This window comes from Ascaphus truei, chromosome 16, assembly GCF_040206685.1.
Source record: "Ascaphus truei isolate aAscTru1 chromosome 16, aAscTru1.hap1, whole genome shotgun sequence".
Classification (NCBI taxonomy): domain Eukaryota; kingdom Metazoa; phylum Chordata; class Amphibia; order Anura; family Ascaphidae; genus Ascaphus; species Ascaphus truei.
Window position 1 is genome coordinate 53572000 of NC_134498.1, and position 24847 is coordinate 53596846.

At 52.3% G+C, this 24847-nt stretch overlaps 1 protein-coding gene across 5 annotated transcripts in view; it reads right to left on the reverse strand.

Moving 5' to 3' along the window:
• LOC142467647 (disks large homolog 3) overlaps positions 1 to 24721 on the reverse strand; it is an 85458-nt gene extending 60737 nt beyond the window's left edge. For 3 of the 5 annotated variants that reach the window (XR_012788449.1, XM_075573590.1, XM_075573588.1), the window contains exons 1-4: positions 24700 to 24721; positions 21799 to 21913; positions 21401 to 21577; positions 21137 to 21209 (exon numbers count right to left, since the gene is read on the reverse strand). Coding sequence is in view for 4 of the 5 variants with exons in the window: in XM_075573590.1 (XP_075429705.1) it covers positions 21137 to 21209; positions 21401 to 21577; positions 21799 to 21869 (321 nt within the window). In the remaining variant the exon portion in view is untranslated. Of the gene's footprint in view, positions 1 to 21136; positions 21210 to 21400; positions 21578 to 21798; positions 21914 to 23531; positions 23555 to 24699 lie in introns of those variants that run through there. The other 2 variants (XM_075573591.1, XM_075573589.1) reach the window with 1 other exon arrangement.
• Between the last annotated feature and the right edge of the window lie 126 nt (positions 24722 to 24847).

Sequence of the window (24847 nt, forward strand, 5' to 3'; positions counted from 1 at the left end):
TAACGCCGGGAATCCCAGCATTCATAACTAGGTATAATATACAGGAGAGCGCCGGTAAAGCCGGGAATCCCAGCATTCATAACTAGGTATAATATACAGGAGAGCGCCGGTAACGCCGGGAATCCCAGCATTCATAACTAGGTATAATATACAGGAGAGCGCCGGTAACGCCGGGAATCCCAGCATTCATAACTAGGTATAATATACAGGAGAGCGCCGGTAAAGCCGGGAATCCCGGCATTCATAACTAGGTATAATATACAGGAGAGCGCCGGTAACGCCGGGAATCCCAGCATTCATAACTAGGTATAATATACAGGAGAGCGCCGGTAAAGCCGGGAATCCCAGCATTCATAACTAGGTATAATATGCAGGAGAGCGCCGGTAACGCCGGGAATCTCAGCATTCATAACTAGGTATAATATACAGGAGAGCGCCGGTAAAGCCGGGAATCCCAGCATTCATAACTAGGTATAATATACAGGAGAGCGCCGGTAAAGCTGGGAATCCCGGCATTCATAACTAGGTATAATATACAGGAGAGCGCCGGTAACGCCGGGAATCCCAGCATTCATAACTAGGTATAATATACAGGAGACCGCCGGTAAAGCCGGGAATCCCGGCATTCATAACTAGGTATAATATACAGGAGAGCGCCGGTAAAGCCGGGAACCCCAGCATTCATAACTAGGTATAATATACAGGAGAGCGCCGGTAAAGCCGGGAATCCCAGCATTCATAACTAGGTATAATATACAGGAGAGCGCCGGTAACGCCGGGAATCCCAGCATTAATAACTAGGTATAATATACAGGAGAGCGCCGGTAAAGCCGGGAATCCCAGCATTCATAACTAGGTATAATATACAGGAGAGCGCCGGTAACGCCGGGAATCCCAGCATTCATAACTAGGTATAATATACAGGAGAGCGCCGGTAACGCCGGGAATCCCAGCATTCATAACTAGGTATAATATACAGGAGAGCGCCGGTAACGCCGGGAATCCCAGCATTCATAACTAGGTATAATATACAGGAGAGCGCCGGTAAAGCCGGGAATCCCAGCATTCATTACTAAGTATAAAATACAGGAGAGCGACGGTAAAGCCGGGAATCCCAGCATTCATAACTAGGTATAATATACAGGAGAGCGCAGGTAACGCCGGGAATCCCAGCATTCATAGCTAGGTATAATATACAGGAGAGCGCCGGTAAAGCCGGGAATCCCAGCATTCATAACTAGGTATAATATACAGGAGAGCGCCGGTAAAGCCGGGAATCCCAGCATTCATAACTAGGTATAATATACAGGAGAGCGCCGGTAACGCCGGGAATCCCAGCATTCATAACTAGGTATAATATACAGGAGAGCGCCGGTAAAGCCGGGAATCCCAGCATTCATAACTAGGTATAATATATAGGAGAGCGCCGGTAAAGCCGGGAATCCCAGCATTCATAACTAGGTATAATATACAGGAGAGCGCCGGTAACGCCGGGAATCCCAGCATTCATAACAAGGTATAATATACAGGAGAGCGCCGGTAACGCCGGGAATCCCAGCATTCATAACTAAGTATAATATACAGGAGAGCGCCGGTAAAGCCGGGAATCCCAGCATTCATTACTAAGTATAATATACAGGAGAGCGCCGGTAAAGCCGGCAATCCCAGCATTCATAACTAGGTATAATATACAGGAGAGCGCCGGTAACGCCGGGAATCCAAGCATTCATAACTAGGTATAATATACAGGAGAGCGCCGGTAACGCCGGGAATCCCAGCATTCATTACTAAGTATAATATACAGGAGAGCGCCGGTAAAGCCGGCAATCCCAGCATTCATAACTAGGTATAATATACAGGAGAGCGCTGGTAACGCCGGGAATCCCAGCATTCATAACTAGGTATAATATATAGGAGAGCGCCGGTAACGCCGGGAATCCAAGCATTCATAACTAGGTATAATATACAGGAGAGCGCCGGTAAAGCCGGGAATCCCAGCATTCATTACTAAGTATAATATATAGGAGAGCGCCGGTAACGCCGGGAATCCAAGCATTCATAACTAGGTATAATATACAGGAGAGCGCCGGTAAAGCCGGCAATCCCAGCATTCATAACTAGGTATAATATACAGGAGAGCGCCGGTAACGCCGGGAATCCAAGCATTCATAACTAGGTATAATATACAGGAGAGCGCCGGTAACGCCGGGAATCCCAGCATTCATTACTAAGTATAATATACAGGAGAGCGCCGGTAAAGCCGGCAATCCCAGCATTCATAACTAGGTATAATATACAGGAGAGCGCTGGTAACGCCGGGAATCCCAGCATTCATAACTAGGTATAATATATAGGAGAGCGCCGGTAACGCCGGGAATCCAAGCATTCATAACTAGGTATAATATACAGGAGAGCGCCGGTAAAGCCGGCAATCCCAGCATTCATAACTAGGTATAATATACAGGAGAGCGCTGGTAACGCCGGGAATCCCAGCATTCATAACTAGGTATAATATATAGGAGAGCGCCGGTAACGCCGGGAATCCCAGCATTCATAACTAGGTATAATATACAGGAGAGCGCAGGTAAAGCCGGGAATCCCAGCATTCATAACTAGGTATAATATACAGGAGAGCGCCGGTAACGCCGGGAATCCCAGCATTCATTACTAAGTATAATATACAGGAGAGCGCCGGTAAAGCCGGCATTCATAACTAGGTATAATATACAGGAGAGCGCCGGTAAAGCCGGGAATCCCAGCATTCATAACTAGGTATAATATACAGGAGAGCGCCGGTAAAGCCGGGAATCCCAGCATTCATAACTAGGTATAATATACAGGAGTGCGCCGGTAACGCCGGGAATCCCAGCATTCATAACTAGGTATAATATACAGGAGAGCGCCGGTAAAGCCGGGAATCCCAGCATTCATAACTAGGTATAATATACAGGAGAGCGCCGGTAAAGCCGGGAATCCCAGCATTCATAACTAGGTATAATATACAGGAGAGCGACGGTAACGCCGGGAATCCCAGCATTCATAACTAGGTATAATATACAGGAGAGCGCCGGTAACGCCGGGAATCCCAGCATTCATAACTAGGTATAATATACAGGAGAGCGCCGGTAAAGCCGGGAATCCCAGCATTCATAACTAGGTACAATATACAGGAGAGCGCCGGTAAAGCCGGGAATCGCAGCATTCATAACTAGGTACAATATACAGGAGAGCGCCGGTAAAGCCGGGAATCCCAGCATTCATAACTAGGTACAATATACAGGAGAGCGCCGGTAAAGCCGGGAATCCCAGCATTCATAACTAGGTATAATATACAGGAGAGCGCCGGTAAAGCCGGGAATCCCAGCATTCATAAATAGGTATAATATACAGGAGAGCGCCGGTAACGCCGGGAATCCCAGCATTCATAACTAGGTATAATATACAGGAGAGCGCCGGTAACGCCGGGAATCCCAGCATTCATAACTAGGTATAATATACAGGAGAGCGCCGGTAACGCCGGGAATCCCAGCATTCATAACTAGGTATAATATACAGGAGAGCGCCGGTAAAGCCGGGAATCTCAGCATTCATAACTAGGTATAATATACAGGAGAGCGCCGGTAAAGCCGGGAATCCCAGCATTCATAACTAGGTATAATATACAGGAGAGCGCCGGTAAAGCCGGGAATCCCAGCATTCATAACTAGGTATAATATACAGGAGAGCGCCGGTAAAGCCGGGAATCCCAGCATTCATAACTTGGTATAATATACAGGAGAGCGCCGGTAAAGCCGGGAATCCCAGCATTCATAACTAGGTATAATATACAGGAGAGCGACGGTAAAGCCGGGAATCCCAGCATTCATAACTAGGTATAATATACAGGAGAGCGCCGGTAAAGCCGGGAATCCCAGCATTCATAACTAGGTATAATATACAGGAGAGCGCCGGTAAAGCCGGGAATCCCAGCATTCATAACTAGGTATAATATACAGGAGAGCGCAGGTAAACCCGGGAATCCCAGCATTCATAACTAGGTATAATATACAGGAGAGCGCCGGTAAACCCGGGAATCCCAGCATTCATAACTAGGTATAACATGCAGGAGAGCGCCGGTAAAGCCGGGAATCCCGGCATCCATAACTAGGTATAACATGCAGGAGAGCGCCGGTAAAGCCGGGAATCCCGGCATCCATAACTAGGTATAACATACAGGAGAGCGCCGGTAACGCCGGGAATCCCAGCATTCATAACTAGGTATAATATACAGGAGAGCGCCGGTAAAGCCGGGAATCCCAGCATTCATAACTAGGTATAATATACAGGAGAGCGCCGGTAACGCCGGGAATCCCAGCATTCATAACTAGGTATAATATACAGGAGCGCCGGTAAAGCCGGGAATCCCAGCATTCATAACTAGGTATAATATGCAGGAGAGCGCCGGTAAAGCCGGGAATCCAAGCATTCATAACTAGGTATAATATACAGGTGAGCGCCGATAAAGCCGGGAATCCCAGCATTCATAACTAGGTATAATATACAGTAGAGCGCCGGTAACGCCGGGAATCCCAGCATTCATAACTAGGTATAATATACAGGAGAGCGCCGGTAAAGCCGGGAATCCCAGCATTCATAACTAGGTATAATATACAGGAGAGCGCCGGTAAAGCCGGGAATCCCAGCATTCATAACTAGGTATAATATACAGGAGAGCGCCGGTAAAGCCGGGAATACCAGCATTCATAACTAGGTATAATATACAGGAGAGCGCCGGTAACCCCAGCATTCATAACTAGGTATAATATACAGGAGAGCGCCGGTAACGCCGGGAATCCCAGCATTCATAACTAGGTATAATATACAGGAGAGCGCCGGTAACGCCGGGAATCCCAGCATTCATAACTAGGTATAATATACAGGAGAGCGCCGGTAAAGCCGGGAATCCCAGCATTCATAACTAGGTATAATATACAGGAGAGCGCCGGTAAAGCCGGGAATCCCAGCATTCATAACTAGGTATAATATACAGGAGAGCGCCGGTAAAGCCGGGAATCCCAGCATTCATAACTAGGTATAATATACAGGAGAGCGCCGGTAACGCCGGGAATCCCAGCATTCATAACTAGGTATAATATGCAGGAGAGCGCCGGTAACGCCGGGAATCTCAGCATTCATAACTAGGTATAATATACAGGAGAGCGCCGGTAAAGCCGGGAATCCCAGCATTCATAACTAGGTATAATATACAGGAGAGCGCCGGTAAAGCCGGGAATCCCAGCATTCATAACTAGGTATAATATACAGGAGAGCGCCGGTAAAGCCGGGAATCCCAGCATTCATAACTTGGTATAATATACAGGAGAGCGCCGGTAAAGCCGGGAATCCCAGCATTCATAACTAGGTATAATATACAGGAGAGCGACGGTAAAGCCGGGAATCCCAGCATTCATAACTAGGTATAATATACAGGAGAGCGCCGGTAAAGCCGGGAATCCCAGCATTCATAACTAGGTATAATATACAGGAGAGCGCCGGTAAAGCCGGGAATCCCAGCATTCATAACTAGGTATAATATACAGGAGAGCGCAGGTAAACCCGGGAATCCCAGCATTCATAACTAGGTATAATATACAGGAGAGCGCCGGTAAACCCGGGAATCCCAGCATTCATAACTAGGTATAACATGCAGGAGAGCGCCGGTAAAGCCGGGAATCCCGGCATCCATAACTAGGTATAACATGCAGGAGAGCGCCGGTAAAGCCGGGAATCCCGGCATCCATAACTAGGTATAACATACAGGAGAGCGCCGGTAACGCCGGGAATCCCAGCATTCATAACTAGGTATAATATACAGGAGAGCGCCGGTAAAGCCGGGAATCCCAGCATTCATAACTAGGTATAATATACAGGAGAGCGCCGGTAACGCCGGGAATCCCAGCATTCATAACTAGGTATAATATACAGGAGCGCCGGTAAAGCCGGGAATCCCAGCATTCATAACTAGGTATAATATGCAGGAGAGCGCCGGTAAAGCCGGGAATCCAAGCATTCATAACTAGGTATAATATACAGGTGAGCGCCGATAAAGCCGGGAATCCCAGCATTCATAACTAGGTATAATATACAGTAGAGCGCCGGTAACGCCGGGAATCCCAGCATTCATAACTAGGTATAATATACAGGAGAGCGCCGGTAAAGCCGGGAATCCCAGCATTCATAACTAGGTATAATATACAGGAGAGCGCCGGTAACGCCGGGAATCCCAGCATTCATAACTAGGTATAATATGCAGGAGAGCGCCGGTAAAGCCGGGAATCCCAGCATTCATAACTAGGTATAATATACAGGAGAGCGCCGGTAAAGCCGGGAATACCAGCATTCATAACTAGGTATAATATACAGGAGAGCGCCGGTAACCCCAGCATTCATAACTAGGTATAATATACAGGAGAGCGCCGGTAACGCCGGGAATCCCAGCATTCATAACTAGGTATAATATACAGGAGAGCGCCGGTAACGCCGGGAATCCCAGCATTCATAACTAGGTATAATATACAGGAGAGCGCCGGTAAAGCCGGGAATCCCAGCATTCATAACTAGGTATAATATACAGGAGAGCGCCGGTAAAGCCGGGAATCCCAGCATTCATAACTAGGTATAATATACAGGAGAGCGCCGGTAAAGCCGGGAATCCCAGCATTCATAACTAGGTATAATATACAGGAGAGCGCCGGTAACGCCGGGAATCCCAGCATTCATAACTAGGTATAATATGCAGGAGAGCGCCGGTAACGCCGGGAATCCCAGCATTCATAACTAGGTATAATATACAGGAGAGCGCCGGTAAAGCCGGGAATCCCAGCATTCATAACTAGGTATAATATACAGGAGAGCGCCGGTAACGCCGGGAATCCCGGCATTCATAACTAGGTATAATATACAGGAGAGCGCCGGTAAACCCAGCATTCATAACTAGGTATAATATACAGGAGAGCGCCGGTAAAGCCGGGAATCCCAGCATTCATAACTAGGTATAATATACAGGAGTGCGCCGGTAAAGCCGGGAATCCCAGCATTCATAACTATGTATAATATACAGGAGAGCGCCGGTAAAGCCGGGAATCCCAGCATTCATAACTAGGTATAATATACAGGAGAGCGCCGGTAAAGCCGGGAATCCCAGCATTCATAACTAGGTATAATATACAGGAGAGCGCCGGTAACGCCGGGAATCCCAGCATTCATAACTAGGTATAATATACAGGAGAGCGCTGGTAAAGCCGGGAATCCCAGCATTCATAACTAGGTATAATATACAGGAGAGCGCCGGTAACGCCGGGAATCCCAGCATTCATAACTAGGTATAATATACAGGAGAGCGCCGGTAAAGCCGGGAATCCCAGCATTCATAACTAGGTATATTATACAGGAGAGCGCCGGTAAAGCCGGGAATCCCAGCATTCATAACTAGATAAATTATACAGGAGAGCGCCGGTAACGCCGGGAATCCCAGCATTAATAACTAGGTATAATATACAGGAGAGCGCCGGTAACGCCGGGAATCCCAGCATTCATAACTAGGTATAATATACAGGAGAGCGCCGGTAAAGCCGGGAATCCCAGCATTCATAACTAGGTATAATATACAGGAGAGCGCCGGTAACGCCGGGAATCCCAGCATTCATGACTAGGTATAATATACAGGAGAGCGCCGGTAAAGCCGGGAATCCCAGCATTCATAACTAGGTACAATATAAAGAAGAGCGCCGGTAACGCCGGGAATCCCAGCATTCATAACTAGGTATAATATACAGGAGAGCGCCGGTAAAGTCGGGAATACCAGCATTCATAACTAGGTATAATATACAGGAGCGCCGGTAAAGCCGGGAATCCAAGCATTTATAACTAGGTATAATATGCAGGAGAGCGCCGGTAAAGCCGGGAATCCCAGGATTCATAACTAGGTATAATATACAGGAGAGCGCCGGTAACGCCGGGAATCCCAGCATTCATAACTAGGTATAATATACAGGAGAGCGCCGGTAACGCCGGGAATCCCAGCATTCATAACTAGGTATAATATACAGGAGAGCGCCGGTAAAGCCGGGAATCCCAGCATTCATAACTAGGTATAATATACAGGAGAGCGCCGGTAAAGCCGGGAATCCCAGCATTCATAACTAGGTATAATATACAGGAGAGCGCCGGTAAAGCCGGGAATCCCAGCATTCATAACTAGGTATAATATACAGGAGAGCGCCGGTAAAGCCGGGAATCCCAGCATTCATAACTAGGTATAATATACAGGAGAGCGCCGGTAACGCCGGGAATCCCAGCATTCATAACTAGGTATAATATACAGGAGAGCGCTGGTAAAGCCGGGAATCCCAGCATTCATAACTAGGTATAATATACAGGAGAGCGCCGGTAACGCCGGGAATCCCAGCATTCATAACTAGGTATAATATACAGGAGAGCGCCGGTAAAGCCGGGAATCCCAGCATTCATAACTAGGTATATTATACAGGAGAGCGCCGGTAAAGCCGGGAATCCCAGCATTCATAACTAGATAAATTATACAGGAGAGCGCCGGTAACGCCGGGAATCCCAGCATTAATAACTAGGTATAATATACAGGAGAGCGCCGGTAACGCCGGGAATCCCAGCATTCATAACTAGGTATAATATACAGGAGAGCGCCGGTAAAGCCGGGAATCCCAGCATTCATAACTAGGTATAATATACAGGAGAGCGCCGGTAACGCCGGGAATCCCAGCATTCATGACTAGGTATAATATACAGGAGAGCGCCGGTAAAGCCGGGAATCCCAGCATTCATAACTAGGTACAATATAAAGAAGAGCGCCGGTAACGCCGGGAATCCCAGCATTCATAACTAGGTATAATATACAGGAGAGCGCCGGTAAAGTCGGGAATACCAGCATTCATAACTAGGTATAATATACAGGAGCGCCGGTAAAGCCGGGAATCCAAGCATTTATAACTAGGTATAATATGCAGGAGAGCGCCGGTAAAGCCGGGAATCCCAGGATTCATAACTAGGTATAATATACAGGAGAGCGCCGGTAACGCCGGGAATCCCAGCATTCATAACTAGGTATAATATACAGGAGAGCGCCGGTAACGCCGGGAATCCCAGCATTCATAACTAGGTATAATATACAGGAGAGCGCCGGTAAAGCCGGGAATCCCAGCATTCATAACTAGGTATAATATACAGGAGAGCGCCGGTAAAGCCGGGAATCCCAGCATTCATAACTAGGTATAATATACAGGAGAGCGCCGGTAAAGCCGGGAATCCCAGCATTCATAACTAGGTATAATATACAGGAGAGCGCCGGTAACGCCGGGAATCCCAGCATTCATAACTAGGTATAATATACAGGAGAGCGCCGGTAAAGCCGGGAATCCCAGCATTCATAACTAGGTATAATATACAGGAGAGCGCCGGTAAAGCCGGGAATCCCAGCATTCATAACTAGGTATAATATACAGGAGAGCGCCGGTAACGCCGGGAATCCCAGCATTCATAACTAGGTATAATATACAGGAGAGCGCCGGTAAAGCCGGGAATCCCAGCATTCATAACTAGGTATAATATACAGGAGAGCGCCGGTAACGCCGGGAATCCAAGCATTCATAACTAGGTATAATATACAGGAGAGCTCCGGTAAAGCCGGGAATCCCAGCATTCATAACTAGGTATACTATACAGGAGAGCGCCGGTAACGCCGGGAATCCCAGCATTCATAACTAGGTATAATATACAGGAGAGCGCCGATAAAGCCGGGAATCCCGGCATTCATAACTAGGTATAATATACAGGAGAGCGCCGGTAAAGCCGGGAATCCCAGCATTCATAACTAGGTATAATATACAGGAGAGCGCCGGTAACGCCGGGAATCCCAGCATTCATAACTAGGTATAATATACAGGAGAGCGCCTGTAACGCCGGGAATCCCAGCATTCATAACTAGGTATAATATACAGGAGAGCGCCGGTAACGCCGGGAATCCCAGCATTCATAACTAGGTATAATATACAGGAGAGCGCCGGTAAAGCCGGGAATCCCAGCATTCATAACTAGGTATAATATACAGGAGTGCGCCGGTAACGCCGGGAATCCCAGCATTCATAACTAGGTATAATATACAGGAGAGCGCCGGTAAAGCCGGGAATCCCAGCATTCATAACTAGGTATAATATACAGGAGAGCGCCGGTAAAGCCGGGAATCCCAGCATTCATAACTAGGTATAATATACAGGAGAGCGACGGTAACGCCGGGAATCCCAGCATTCATAACTAGGTATAATATACAGGAGAGCGCCGGTAACGCCGGGAATCCCAGCATTCATAACTAGGTATAATATACAGGAGAGCGCCGGTAAAGCCGGGAATCCCAGCATTCATAACTAGGTACAATATACAGGAGAGCGCCGGTAAAGCCGGGAATCGCAGCATTCATAACTAGGTACAATATACAGGAGAGCGCCGGTAAAGCCGGGAATCCCAGCATTCATAACTAGGTACAATATACAGGAGAGCGCCGGTAAAGCCGGGAATCCCAGCATTCATAACTAGGTATAATATACAGGAGAGCGCCGGTAAAGCCGGGAATCCCAGCATTCATAACTAGGTATAATATACAGGAGAGCGCCGGTAACGCCGGGAATCCCAGCATTCATAACTAGGTATAATATACAGGAGAGCGCCGGTAACGCCGGGAATCCCAGCATTCATAACTAGGTATAATATACAGGAGAGCGCCGGTAAAGCCGGGAATCTCAGCATTCATAACTAGGTATAATATACAGGAGAGCGCCGGTAAAGCCGGGAATCCCAGCATTCATAACTAGGTATAATATACAGGAGAGCGCCGGTAAAGCCGGGAATCCCAGCATTCATAACTAGGTATAATATACAGGAGAGCGCCGGTAAAGCCGGGAATCCCAGCATTCATAACTTGGTATAATATACAGGAGAGCGCCGGTAAAGCCGGGAATCCCAGCATTCATAACTAGGTATAATATACAGGAGAGCGACGGTAAAGCCGGGAATCCCAGCATTCATAACTAGGTATAATATACAGGAGAGCGCCGGTAAAGCCGGGAATCCCAGCATTCATAACTAGGTATAATATACAGGAGAGCGCCGGTAAACCCGGGAATCCCAGCATTCATAACTAGGTATAATATACAGGAGAGCGCCGGTAAACCCGGGAATCCCAGCATTCATAACTAGGTATAACATGAAGGAGAGCGCCGGTAAAGCCGGGAATCCCGGCATCCATAACTAGGTATAACATGCAGGAGAGCGCCGGTAACGCCGGGAATCCCAGCATTCATAACTAGGTATAATATACAGTAGAGCGCCGGTAACGCCGGGAATCCCAGCATTCATAACTAGGTATAATATACAGGAGAGCGCCGGTAAAGCCGGGAATCCCAGCATTCATAACTAGGTATAATATACAGGAGAGCGCCGGTAAAGCCGGGAATCCCAGCATTCATAACTAGGTATAATATACAGGAGAGCGCCGGTAAAGCCGGGAATACCAGCATTCATAACTAGGTATAATATACAGGAGAGCGCCGGTAACCCCAGCATTCATAACTAGGTATAATATACAGGAGAGCGCCGGTAACGCCGGGAATCCCAGCATTCATAACTAGGTATAATATACAGGAGAGCGCCGGTAACGCCGGGAATCCCAGCATTCATAACTAGGTATAATATACAGGAGAGCGCCGGTAAAGCCGGGAATCCCAGCATTCATAACTAGGTATAATATACAGGAGAGCGCCGGTAAAGCCGGGAATCCCAGCATTCATAACTAGGTATAATATACAGGAGAGCGCCGGTAAAGCCGGGAATCCCAGCATTCATAACTAGGTATAATATACAGGAGAGCGCCGGTAACGCCGGGAATCCCAGCATTCATAACTAGGTATAATATACAGGAGAGCGCCGGTAACGCCGGGAATCCCAGCATTCATAACTAGGTATAATATGCAGGAGAGCGCCGGTAACGCCGGGAATCCCAGCATTCATAACTAGGTATAATATACAGGAGAGCGCCGGTAAAGCCGGGAATCCCAGCATTCATAACTAGGTATAATATACAGGAGAGCGCCGGTAACGCCGGGAATCCCGGCATTCATAACTAGGTATAATATACAGGAGAGCGCCGGTAAACCCAGCATTCATAACTAGGTATAATATACAGGAGAGCGCCGGTAAAGCCGGGAATCCCAGCATTCATAAATAGGTATAATATGCAGGTCAGCGCCGGTAAAGCCGGGAATCCCAGCATTCATAACATACAGGAGAGCGCCGGTAACGCCGGGAATGCCGGCATTCATAACTAGGTATAATATACAGGAGAGCGCCGGTAAAGCCGGGAATCCCAGCATTCATAACTAGGTATAATATACAGGAGTGCGCCGGTAAAGCCGGGAATCCCAGCATTCATAACTAGGTATGATATACAGGAGAGCGCCGGTAAAGCCGGGAATCCCAGCATTCATAACTAGGTATAATATACAGGAGGGCGCCGGTAAAGCCGGGAATCCCAGCATTCATAACTAGGTATAATATACAGGAGAGCGCCGGTAAAGCCGGGAATCCCAGCATTCATAACTAGGTATAATATACAGGAGAGCGCCGGTAAATCCGGGAATCCCAGCATTCATAACTAGGTATAATATACAGGAGAGCGCCGGTAAAGCCGGGAATCCCAGCAGGGAATCCCAGCATTCATAACTAGGTATAATATACAGGAGAGCGCCGGTAAAGCCGGGAATCCCAGCATTCATAACTAGGTATAATATACAGGAGAGCGTCGGTAAAGCCGGGAATCCCAGCATTCATAACTATGTATAATATACAGGAGTGCGCCGGTAAAGCTGGGAATCCCAGCATTCATAACTAGGTATAATATACAGGAGAGCGCCGGTAAACCCAGCATTCATAACTAGGTATAATATACAGGAGAGCGCTGGTAAAGCCGGGAATCCCGGCATTCATAACTAGGTATAATATACAGGAGAGCGCCGGTAAAGCCGGGAATCCCGGCATTCATAACTAGGTATAATATACAGGAGAGCGCCGGTAAAGCCGGGAATCCCAGCATTCATAACTAGGTATAATATACAGGAGAGCGCCGGTAAAGCCGGGAATCCCAGCATTCATAACTAGGTATAATATACAGGAGAGCACCGGTAAAGCCGGGAATCCCAGCATTCATAGCTAGGTATAATATACAGGAGAGCGCCGGTAAAGCCGGGAATCCCAGCATTCATAACTAGGTATAATATACAGGAGAGCACCGGTAAAGCCGGGAATCCCAGCATTCATAACTAGGTATAATATACAGGAGTGCGCCGGTAAAGCCGGGAATCCCAGCATTCATAACTAGGTATCTAGGTATAATATACAGGAGAGCGCCGGTAAAGCTGGGATTCCCGGCATCCATAACTAGGTATAATATACAGGAGAGCGCCGATAAAGCCGGGAATCCCGGCATTCATAACTAGGTATAATATACAGGAGAGCGCCGGTAAACCCAGCATTCATAACTAGGTATAATATACAGGAGAGCGCCGGTAACGCCGGGAATCCCAGCATTCATAACTAGGTATAATATACAGGAGAGCGCCGGTAAAGCCGGGAATCCCAGCATTCATAACTAGGTATAATATACAGGAGAGCGCCGGTAACGCCGGGAATCCCAGCATTCATAACTAGGTATAATATACAGGAGAGCGCCGGTAAAGCCGGGAATCCCAGCATTCATAACTAGGTATAATATACAGGAGAGCGCCGGTAAAGCCGGGAATCCCAGCATTCATAACTAGGTATAATATACAGGAGAGCGCCGGTAACGCCGGGAATCCCAGCATTCATAACTAGGTATAATATACAGGAGAGCGCCGGTAAAGCCGGGAATCCCAGCATTCATAACTAGGTATAATATACAGGAGAGCGCCGGTAAAGCCGGGAATCCCAGCATTCATAACTAGGTATAATATACAGGAGAGCGCCGGTAACGCCGGGAATCCCAGCATTCATAACTAGGTATAATATACAGGAGAGCACCGGTAAAGCCGGGAATACCAGCATTCATAACTAGGTATAATATACAGGAGAGCGCCGGTAAACCCAGCATTCATAACTAGGTATAATATACAGGAGAGCGCCGGTAAAGCCGGGAATCCCAGCATTCATAACTAGGTATAATATACAGGAGAGCGCCGGTAAAGCCGGGAATACCTGCATTCATAACTAGGTATAATATACAGGAGAGCGCCGGTAAACCCAGCATTCATAACTAGGTATAATATACAGGAGTGCGCCGGTAAAGCCGGGAATCCCAGCATTCATAACTAGGTATAATATACAGGAGAGCGCCGGTAAAGCCGGGAATCCCAGCATTCATAACTAGGTATAATATACAGGAGAGCGCCGGTAAAGCCGGGAATCCCAGCATTCATAACTAGGTATAATATACAGGAGTGCGCCGGTAAAGCCGGGAATCCCAGCATTCATAACTAGGAATAATATGCAGGAGAGCACCGGTAAAGCCGGGAATCCCAGCATTCATAACTAGGTATAATATACAGGAGAGCGCCGGTAAAGCCGGGAATCCCAGCATTCATAACTAGGTATAATATGCAGGAGAGCGCCGGTAACGCCGGGAATCCCAGCATTCATAACTAGGTATAATATACAGGAGTGCGCCGGTAAAGCCGGGAATCCCAGCATTCATAACTAGGTATAATATACAGGAGAGCGCCGGTAAAGCCAGGAATCCCGGCATCCATAACTAGGTATAATATACAGGTGAGCGCCTTATAGTACCGGCGACGGGACGCCGCGCTTATAGTACCGGCGACGGCACGCCGCGCGTATAATACCGGCGACGGCACGCCGTGCGTATAGTACCGACGACGGCACGCCGCGCTTATAGTACCGGCGACGGCACGCTGCGCTTATAGTACCGGTTACGGCACGCTGCGTTTATAGTACCGGCGACGGAACGCTGCGCTTATAGTAACACCGGGAATCCCAGCATTCAAAACTAGGTATAATATACAGGAGCGCCGGTAACGCCGGGAATCCCAGCATTCATAACTAGGTATAATATGCAGGAGAGCGCCGGTAACGCCGGGAATCCCGGCATTCATAACTAGGTATAATATGCAGGAGAGCGCCGGTAACGCCGGCAATCCCGGCATTCATAACTAGGTATAATATACAGGAGCGCCGGTAACGCCAGGAATCCCAGCATTCATAGCTAGGTATAATATGCAGGAGAGCCCCGGTAACGCCGGGAATCCCAGCATTCATAACTAGGTATAATATACAGGAGAGCGCTGGTAACGCCGGGAATCCCAGCATTCATAACTAGGTATAATATACAGGAGAGCGCCGGTAACGCCGGGAATCCCGGCATTCATAACTAGGTACAATATACAGGAGAGCGCCGGTAAAGCCGGGAATCCCAGCATTCATAACTAGGTATAATATGCAGGAGAGCGCCGGTAAAGCCGGGAATCCCAGCATTCATAACTAGGTATAATATACAGGAGAGCGCCGGTAAAGCCGGGAATCCCGGCATTCATAACTAGGTATAATATACAGGAGAGCGCCGGTAACGCCGGGAATCCCAGCATTCATAACTAGGTATAATATACAGGAGAGCGCCGGTAAAGCCGGGAATCCCGGCATTCATAACTAGGTATAATATACAGGAGAGCGCCGGTAAAGCCGGGAATCCCGGCATTCATAACTAGGTATAATATACAGGAGAGCGCCGGTAAAGCCAGGAATCCCAGCATTCATAACTAGGTATAATATACAGGAGAGCGCCGGTAAAGCCGGGAATCCCGGCATTCATAACTAGGTATAATATACAGGAGAGCGCTGGTAACGCCGGGAATCCCAGCATTCATAACTAGGTATAATATACAGGAGAGCGCCGGTAACGCCGGGAATCCCGGCATTCATAACTAGGTACAATATACAGGAGAGCGCCGGTAAAGCCGGGAATCCCAGCATTCATAACTAGGTATAATATGCAGGAGAGCGCCGGTAAAGCCGGGAATCCCAGCATTCACAACTAGGTATAATATACAGGAGAGCGCCGGTAAAGCCGGGAATCCCGGCATTCATAACTAGGTATAATATACAGGAGAGCGCCGGTAACGCCGGGAATCCCAGCATTCATAACTAGGTATAATATACAGGAGAGCGCCGGTAAAGCCGGGAATCCCGGCATTCATAACTAGGTATAATATACAGGAGAGCGCCGGTAAAGCCGGGAATCCCAGCATTCATAACTAGGTATAATATACAGGAGAGCGCCGGTAAAGCCGGGAATACCGGAATGGCAAAACGTTGTAACAATGGCAATGTGTGTTATTCCCACACGCCGAAGCAAAATCCCCGGAACGGCGACATTCCAAAAGAAACGCAAGTAGAAAGTTCCACATGAACGCGTGTACACTGGCACCCATACGCGTCCCGGCACCCATACGCTGGCACCCATACACTGGCACCCATACGCGTCCCGGCGTCCGCGCCCAGTGTCAGGCTCGGGTTCCACGGTGATCTTTTTATGGGGGATGCGATTTGCTTGCGTCGTGGGTGGAGTCATCTCAGCTGTTGTGTACACATCTGAAGGGAGGGCCGTCCCGGCGTCTGACGTGGGGACGTACCACACACACTATGTGCAACGCGGAGACGCTCCTTGTAACCGGTGAAACACTATGCCGGCGCCTGTATCGGAGTCCCGCATTCAGTGTATCGTATGTCACCATGGCAACCCGTGCCCACGAATAACGTCCATTCAAGTGTGGAAAGAGAACAGAAATATGAAGTTAGTCTTCTTTCCGATACTGAATAGTGACCGAGTGTGCCCTGGTGCCTATATATTTCTGTGCCCTGGTGCCTATATATTTCTGTGCCCGGGTGCCTATATATTTCTGTGCCCGGGTGCCTATATATTTCTGTGCCAGGGTGCCTATATATGTGTGTTAGTCAGAGTGAATTTGTTAAGTGTATTTACTATCTGAGCACACGCGCTGGTGTGTAATACGCGCTGGTGTGTAATGCGCCCTGGTGTGTAATGCGCCCTGGTGTGTAATGCGCCCTGGTGTGTAATGCGCCCTGGTGTGTAATGCGCCCTGGTGTGTAATACGCCCTGGTGTGCAATACGCCCTGGTGTGCAATACGCCCTGGTGTGCAATACGCCCTGGTGTGCAATACGCCCTGGTGTGCAATACGCCCTGGTGTGCAATACGCCCTGGTGTGCAATACGCCCTGGTGTGTAATACGCCCTGGTGTGTAATGCGCCCTGGTGTGTAATGCGCCCTGGTGTGTAGTGCGCCCTGGTGTGTAGTGCGCCCTGGTGTGTAGTGCGCCCTGGTGTGTAGTGCGCCCTGGTGTGTAGTGCGCCCTGGCTGGTGTGTAATACGCCCTGGCTGGTGTGTAATACGCCCTGGCTGGTGTGTAATACGCCCTGGTGTGTAATACGCCCTGGCTGGTGTGTAATACGCCCTGGTGTGTAATACGCCCTGGCTGGTGTGTAATACGCCCTGGTGTGTAATACGCGCTGGTGTGTAATACGCCCTGGTGTGTAGTGCGCGCTGGTGTGTAATACGCCCTGGTGTGTAATACGCGCTGGTGTGTAATACACGCTGGTGTGTAATACACGCTGGTGTGTAATACACGCTGGTGTGTAATACGCCCTTTTATCCCAACGGAGGGGGGAGTGCGTGGTCGGACTGAAGGGAAGTACCGCAGGCCCTATGGATCTGTGGGAACGAGCCCAAAGAAGGGGCATCCCACCCCGAAACGTTGCCCCCCTCATCCTTTCACATCTCACTTTCCCACTGTTGTCTTATACCCCTTTCCCTTCCCCAACTCCTTTGTGTCATTCCCCTTCCCCCCCCCCCCTCCTTTACGTTTGGTCCGTGTCTGCATATACACGATGAGATTGCTCAGAATACGGCATTAAGTGTAGTGTCCGATTGTTCATTTAATAGTTTTCTTTTGACATATACCCAGTATCGAATTCTCATTAATTCAGTTTGCTGCGAACTCACCAATCCATTTGTATTATAGCCAGGAGGACTCAGGGTCCCTTCACTGTTTCCTTGCACCTACTTCACACCTCCCCCATTCACACTTAGAACAGTTTGAGTGCTCCCTATACTCCGTACTCGGAGTTATTCAATGCGAGTTTCCCTGCAATTCGGAAGGAAAGTAACACGCGGATTTCTAAAGGTTCTCTTCTGACTGCGGCTCTAGCAAGACCCTCCGACGCACCGTTTGGGGGAGCGGACCCTCCGACGCACCGTTTGGGGGAGCGGACCCTCCGACGCACCGTTTGGGGGAGCGGACCCTCCGACGCACCGTTTGGGGGAGCGGACCCTCCGACGCACCGTTTGGGGGAGCGGACCCTCCGACGCACCGTTTGGGGGAGCGGACCCTCCGACGCACCGTTTGGGGGAGCGGACCCTCCGACGCACCGTTTGGGGGAGCGGACCCTCCGACGCACCGTTTGGGGGAGCGGACCCTCCGACGCACCGTTTGGGGGAGCGGACCCTCCGACGCACCGTTTGGGGGAGCGGACCCTCCGACGCACCGTTTGGGGGAGCGGACCCTCCGACGCACCGTTTGGGGGAGCGGACCCCCCGACGCACCGTTTGGGGGAGCGGACCCCCCGACGCACCGTTTGGGGGAGCGGACCCCCCGACGCACCGTTTGGGGGAGCGGACCCTCCGACGCACCGTTTGGGGGAGCGGACCCTCCGACGCACCGTTTGGGGGAGCGGACCCTCCGACGCACCGTTTGGGGGAGCGGACCCCCCGACGCACCGTTTGGGGGAGCGGACCCTCCGACGCACCGTTTGGGGGAGCGGACCCCCCGACGCACCGTTTGGGGGAGCGGACCCCCCGACGCACCGTTTGGGGGAGCGGACCCCCCGACGCACCGTTTGGGGGAGCGGACCCCCCGACGCACCGTTTGGGGGAGCGGACCCCCCGACGCACCGTTTGGGGGAGCGGACCCTCCGACGCACCGTTTGGGGGAGCGGACCCTCCGACGCACCGTTTGGGGGAGCGGACCCTCCGACGCACCGTTTGGGGGAGCGGACCCTCCGACGCACCGTTTGGGGGAGCGGACCCTCCGACGCACCGTTTGGGGGAGCGGACCCTCCGACGCACCGTTTGGGGGAGCGGACCCTCCGACGCACCGTTTGGGGGAGCGGACCCTCCGACGCACCGTTTGGGGGAGCGGACCCTCCGACGCACCGTTTGGGGGAGCGGACCCTCCGACGCACCGTTTGGGGGAGCGGACCCTCCGACGCACCGTTTGGGGGAGCGGACCCTCCGACGCACCGTTTGGGGGAGCGGACCCTCCGACGCACCGTTTGGGGGAGCGGACCCTCCGACGCACCGTTTGGGGGAGCGGACCCTCCGACGCACCGTTTGGGGGAGCGGACCCTCCGACGCACCGTTTGGGGGAGCGGACCCTCCGACGAACCGTTTGGGGGAGCGGACCCTCCGACGCACCGTTTGGGGGAGCGGACCCTCCGACGCACCGTTTGGGGGAGCGGACCCTCCGACGCACCGTTTGGGGGAGCGGACCCTCCGACGCACCGTTTGGGGGAGCGTTCCCTCCGACGCACCGTTTGGGGGAGCGTACCCTCCGACGCACCGTTTGGGGGAGCGTACCCTCCGACGCACCGTTTGGGGGAGCGTACCCTCCGACGCACCGTTTGGGGGAGCGGACCCTCCGACGCACCGTTTGGGGGAGCGGACCCTCCGACGCACCGTTTGGGGGAGCGGACCCTCCGACGAACGGTTTGGGGGAGCGGACCCTCCGACGCACGGTTTGGGGTAGCGGACCCTCCGACGCACGGTTTGGGGGAGCGGACCCTCCGACGCACGGTTTGGGGGAGGGACCCTCCGACGCACGGTTTGGGGTAGCGGACCCTCCGACGCACGGTTTGGGGGAGCGGACCCCCCGACGCACGGTTTGGGGGAGCGGATCCTCCGACGCACGGTTTGGGGGAGCGGACCCTCCGACGCACGGTTTGGGGGAGCGGACCCTCCGACGCACCGTTTGGGGGAGCGGACCCTCCGACGCACCGTTTGGGGGAGCGGACCCTCCGACGCACGGTTTGGGGGAGCGGACCCTCCGACGCACGGTTTGGGGGAGCGGACCCTCCGACGAACGGTTTGGGGGAGCGGACCCTCCGACGAACGGTTTGGGGGAGCGGACCCTCCGACGAACGGTTTGGGGGAGCGGACCCTCCGACGAACGGTTTGGGGGAGCGGACCCTCCGACGCACGGTTTGGGGTAGCGGACCCTCCGACGAACGGTTTGGGGGAGCGGACCCTCCGACGCACCGGTTTGGGGGAGCGGACCCTCCGACGCACGGTTTGGGGGAGCGGATCCTCCGACGCACGGTTTGGGGGAGCGGACCCTCCGACGCACGGTTTGGCGGAGCGGACCCTCCGACGCACGGTTTGGGGGAGCGGACCCTCAGACGCACCGTTTGGGGGAGCGGACCCTCCGACACACCGTTTGGGGGAGCGGACCCTCAGACGCACCGTTTGGGGGCGAGGATACCATATATAACCGCACACACCCATACACCAGCACTGCAGTATGCCACGAGTATACCCACAGACCCACATTTCCGTACGCCACGTGCATACCGCAGACACATTGCCGCACGCCACGTGTATGCCCGCAGACCCACATTGCTGCACGCCACGAGTATACCCGCAGACCCATATTGCCATACGCCACGAGTATACCCGCAGACCCATATTGCCATACGCCACGTGCATACCCGCAGACACATTGCCGCACGCCACGTGTAAACCCGCAGACACACATTGGCGTACGCCATGTGCATACCCGCACTGCCATACGCCACGTGCATACCCGCAGACCCACATTGCCGTACGCCACGTGCATACCCGCAGACCCGCACTGCCATACGCCACGTGTATACTCGCACCAGTGTATATCAGCAGTCTTGTATACCCACACTGCAGTATGCCATGCATGTGTCCTCTCCCGTGTAACAGTCACTCACCCTGTTGGACTCCATGCCGGAGCGGCCATGGAATTTGACCGTTTTTAGACGCGCTCGCTCCTTTTTCTCGACCCTGCGCAGAGAAAGGTCGTCAGCGGAGAATACAAGAGACAGGGCGGGGTTCCAGGGGGGGCGGGGGAGGGACCGGGTGAGGGACGGAGCTCCCCAGGGAAGGGCGTGGACGAGGGGGAAGGGATAAGGAGGACATGGGGGGGGGGTCTCAGGGGAGGTTAAAGGCCAGGGGTGGGGGCATCCCCCGCTCACCTCTTCTTGCTGGGGATGACCCCGATCTGTTCGCTCTCCCCGTGTGGCGTCACCAGCCTGGCCTGCCACCACTCGTCATCAGAGGCGTTGATGACGTGCAGAATGTCGCCGTAGGAAAAGCTCAGTCCCTGGCTAGGAAGGCAGCTGTCCCGGGAGCGGTCGTAGTCAAACAGGGCTCTTGGGGAGAAATCAGGGGTCACCGAGGGGAGGGAGGGTCCCTTCTATCTAGGGGACTAAGAAGTCTAGCAGTTATATGGGGGGGTTCAGGTCCCACCCTTTGGGGCACATTCATCCCTTAGTGACAGGAGCAGAGGGGTAAGTTAGAGGAGATGGAGGGTCCCAGAAACCCGTGGGACCATTGTATAAGGGTCACTAGATATTTCAGGGGGGGGGGGTACCTGACATAGAGCGACCGCTTCTCGCTGGTCCGTAGGGATCCAGACCCAGAGCTCATGCTGCTGTTCATCATCTGCTCGCGCAGGTCATGGATCTTTGACTCAAAGCGACTGTATTCTGGGAATGGGGGGGAGAGGCGTGTCAGAGGTCACTCCATACTGGCAGGGGTCACTCCATACTGGCAGGGGTCACTCCATACTGGCAGGGGTCACTCCATACTGGCAGGGGTCACTCCATACTGGCAGGGGTCACTCCATACTGGCAGGGGTCACTCCATACTGGCAGGGGTCACTCCATACTGGCAGGGGTCACTCCATACTGGCAGGGGACGGTGAATGAGTGGGGGGGAGAGGCGTGTCAGGGGTCACTCCATACTGGCAGGGGACGGTGAATGAGTGGGGGGGAGAGGCGTGTCAGGGGTCACTCCATACTGGCAGGGGACGGTGAATGAGTGGGGGGGAGAGGCGTGTCAGGGGTCACTCCATACTGGCAGGGGACGGTGAATGAGTGGGGGGGAGAGGCGTGTCAGGGGTCACTCCATACTGGCAGGGGACGGTGAATGAGTGGGGGGGAGAGGCGTGTCAGGGGTCACTCCATACTAGCAGGGGACGGTGAATGAGTCGGGGGGAGAGGCGTGTCAGGGGTCACTCCATACTGGCAGGGGGACGGTGAATGAGTGGGGGGGAGAGGCGTGTCAGGGGTCACTCCATACTGGCAGGGGACGGTGAATGAGTGGGGGGGAGAGGCGTGTCAGGGGGTCACTCCATACTAGCAGGGGACGGTGAATGAGTCGGGGGGAGAGGCGTGTCAGGGGTCACTCCATACTGGCAGGGGACGGTGAATGAGTGGGGGGGGAGAGGCGTGTCAGGGGTCACTCCATACTGGCAGGGGACGGTGAATGAGTCGGGGGGAGAGGCGTGTCAGGGGTCACTCCATACTGGCAGGGGACGGTGAATGAGTGGGGGGGAGAGGCGTGTCAGGGGTCACTCCATACTGGCAGGGGACGGTGAATGAGTGGGGGGGAGAGGCGTGTCAGGGGTCACTCCATACTGGCAGGGGACGGTGAATGAGTGGGGGGGAGAGGCGTGTCAGGGGTCACTCCATACTGGCAGGGGGACGGTGAATGAGTGGGGGGGAGAGGCGTGTCAGGGGTCACTCCATACTGGCAGGGGACGGTGAATGAGTGGGGGGGAGAGGCGTGTCAGGGGTCACTCCATACTGGCAGGGGACGGTGAATGAGTCGGGGGGAGGCCGCAGCATGTATCAACCGGGCTCCAGTCAACTCCCCTCCCCCCCCCCCCCCCAACAAGTTCAGAACGTGGCATGCCAGGAACTGTATTGTTCTATAACTGTATCCATTGCAGTCAGACCATTATACAGCAGCGCCCCGCTCATAGGGCTGGGTTCCGGGCCGCCGTAAAGCGGAAATCGCCGTAAAGCGCGGCCCTGCTGTACTGTATTGTACCCTTTGAAAACAGAGATGCAGAGCTACAAACAGACTGTTTCGCTGACAAATGGCATCTGACAAGGAGTTGCGCACGCGCGCTAAAACTGTTGCTTAGTGACAGCCGGATACTTTGCTTCTGTGCACATCATGCCGAAAATCGGCGGAAAAACTGAACAAGCGCAGAACCTAATGAATATGAGTATACGTTGGGAAGCGCTGTATGAGCGCAACGCCGTAAAGCTGAGCGCCGTAAAGCGGGGCCCTATTGTGCTGCCATTAAACTCCTACCTGAGCCCAGAACATCTGCTTTAGGGCTCCGTACCACACATGCGCGTGTACACACACACACACACAGTGCCGCGAGTGTACACACACACACACACAGTGCCGCGAGTGTAACACACACACAGTGCCGGCGAGTGTACACACACAGTGCCGCGAGTGTACACAACACAGTGCCGCGAGTGTACACACACACACAGTGCCGCGAGTGTACACACACACACAGTGCCGCGAGTGTACACACACACACAGTGCCCGCGAGTGTACACACACACACAGTGCCGCGAGTGTACACACACACCACACAGTGCCGCGAGTGTACACACACACAGTGCCGCGAGTGTACACACACACACAGTTGCCGCGAGTGTACACACACACAGTGCCGCGAGTGTACACACACACAGTGCCGCGAGTGTACACACACACAGTGCCGCGAGTGTACACACACACACAGTGCCGCGAGTGAACACACACACAGTGCCGCGAGTGAACACACACACAGTGCCGCGAGTGTACACACACACAGTGGCCGCGAGTGTACACACACACAGTGCCGCGAGTGTACACACACACAGTGCCGCGAGTGTACACACACACAGTGCGCGAGTGTACACACACACAGTGCCGCGAGTGTACACACACACAGTGCCGCGAGTGTACACACACACAGTGCCGCGAGTGTACACACACACAGTGCCGCGAGTGTACACACACACAGTGCCGCGAGTGAACACACACACAGTGCCGCGAGTGAACACACACACAGTGCCGCGAGTGTACACACACACCAGTGCCGCGAGTGTACACACACACACAGTGCCGCGAGTGTACACACACACAGTGCCGCGAGTGTGTGTATATATATATATATATATACACACACACACACACACACACACACACAGTGCGAGTGTATATAAATATACACACACACACACACACACACACACACACAGTGCGAGTGTGTATATATATATATATACACACACACACACACACAGTGCGAGTGTGTGTATATATATATATATATATATACACACACACACACACACAGTGCGAGTGTATATAAATATACACACACACACACACACACACACACACACACACACACACACACTCACACTCACACTCACTCACTACCGGGGGAGGGGGGGGCGCTCCGTGTTCTCACTTCTCAGCCGCCAATGCCCCGCCCCTTCCGGTAACTCACCGCCCCTTCCGGTAACTCACCGCCCCTTCCGGTAATGCCCCAACCCCAGGTACGAGCCTCACACAACCAATTAGAAGGCGCCATATTTCTGGCCCCGCCTCTGCAATCA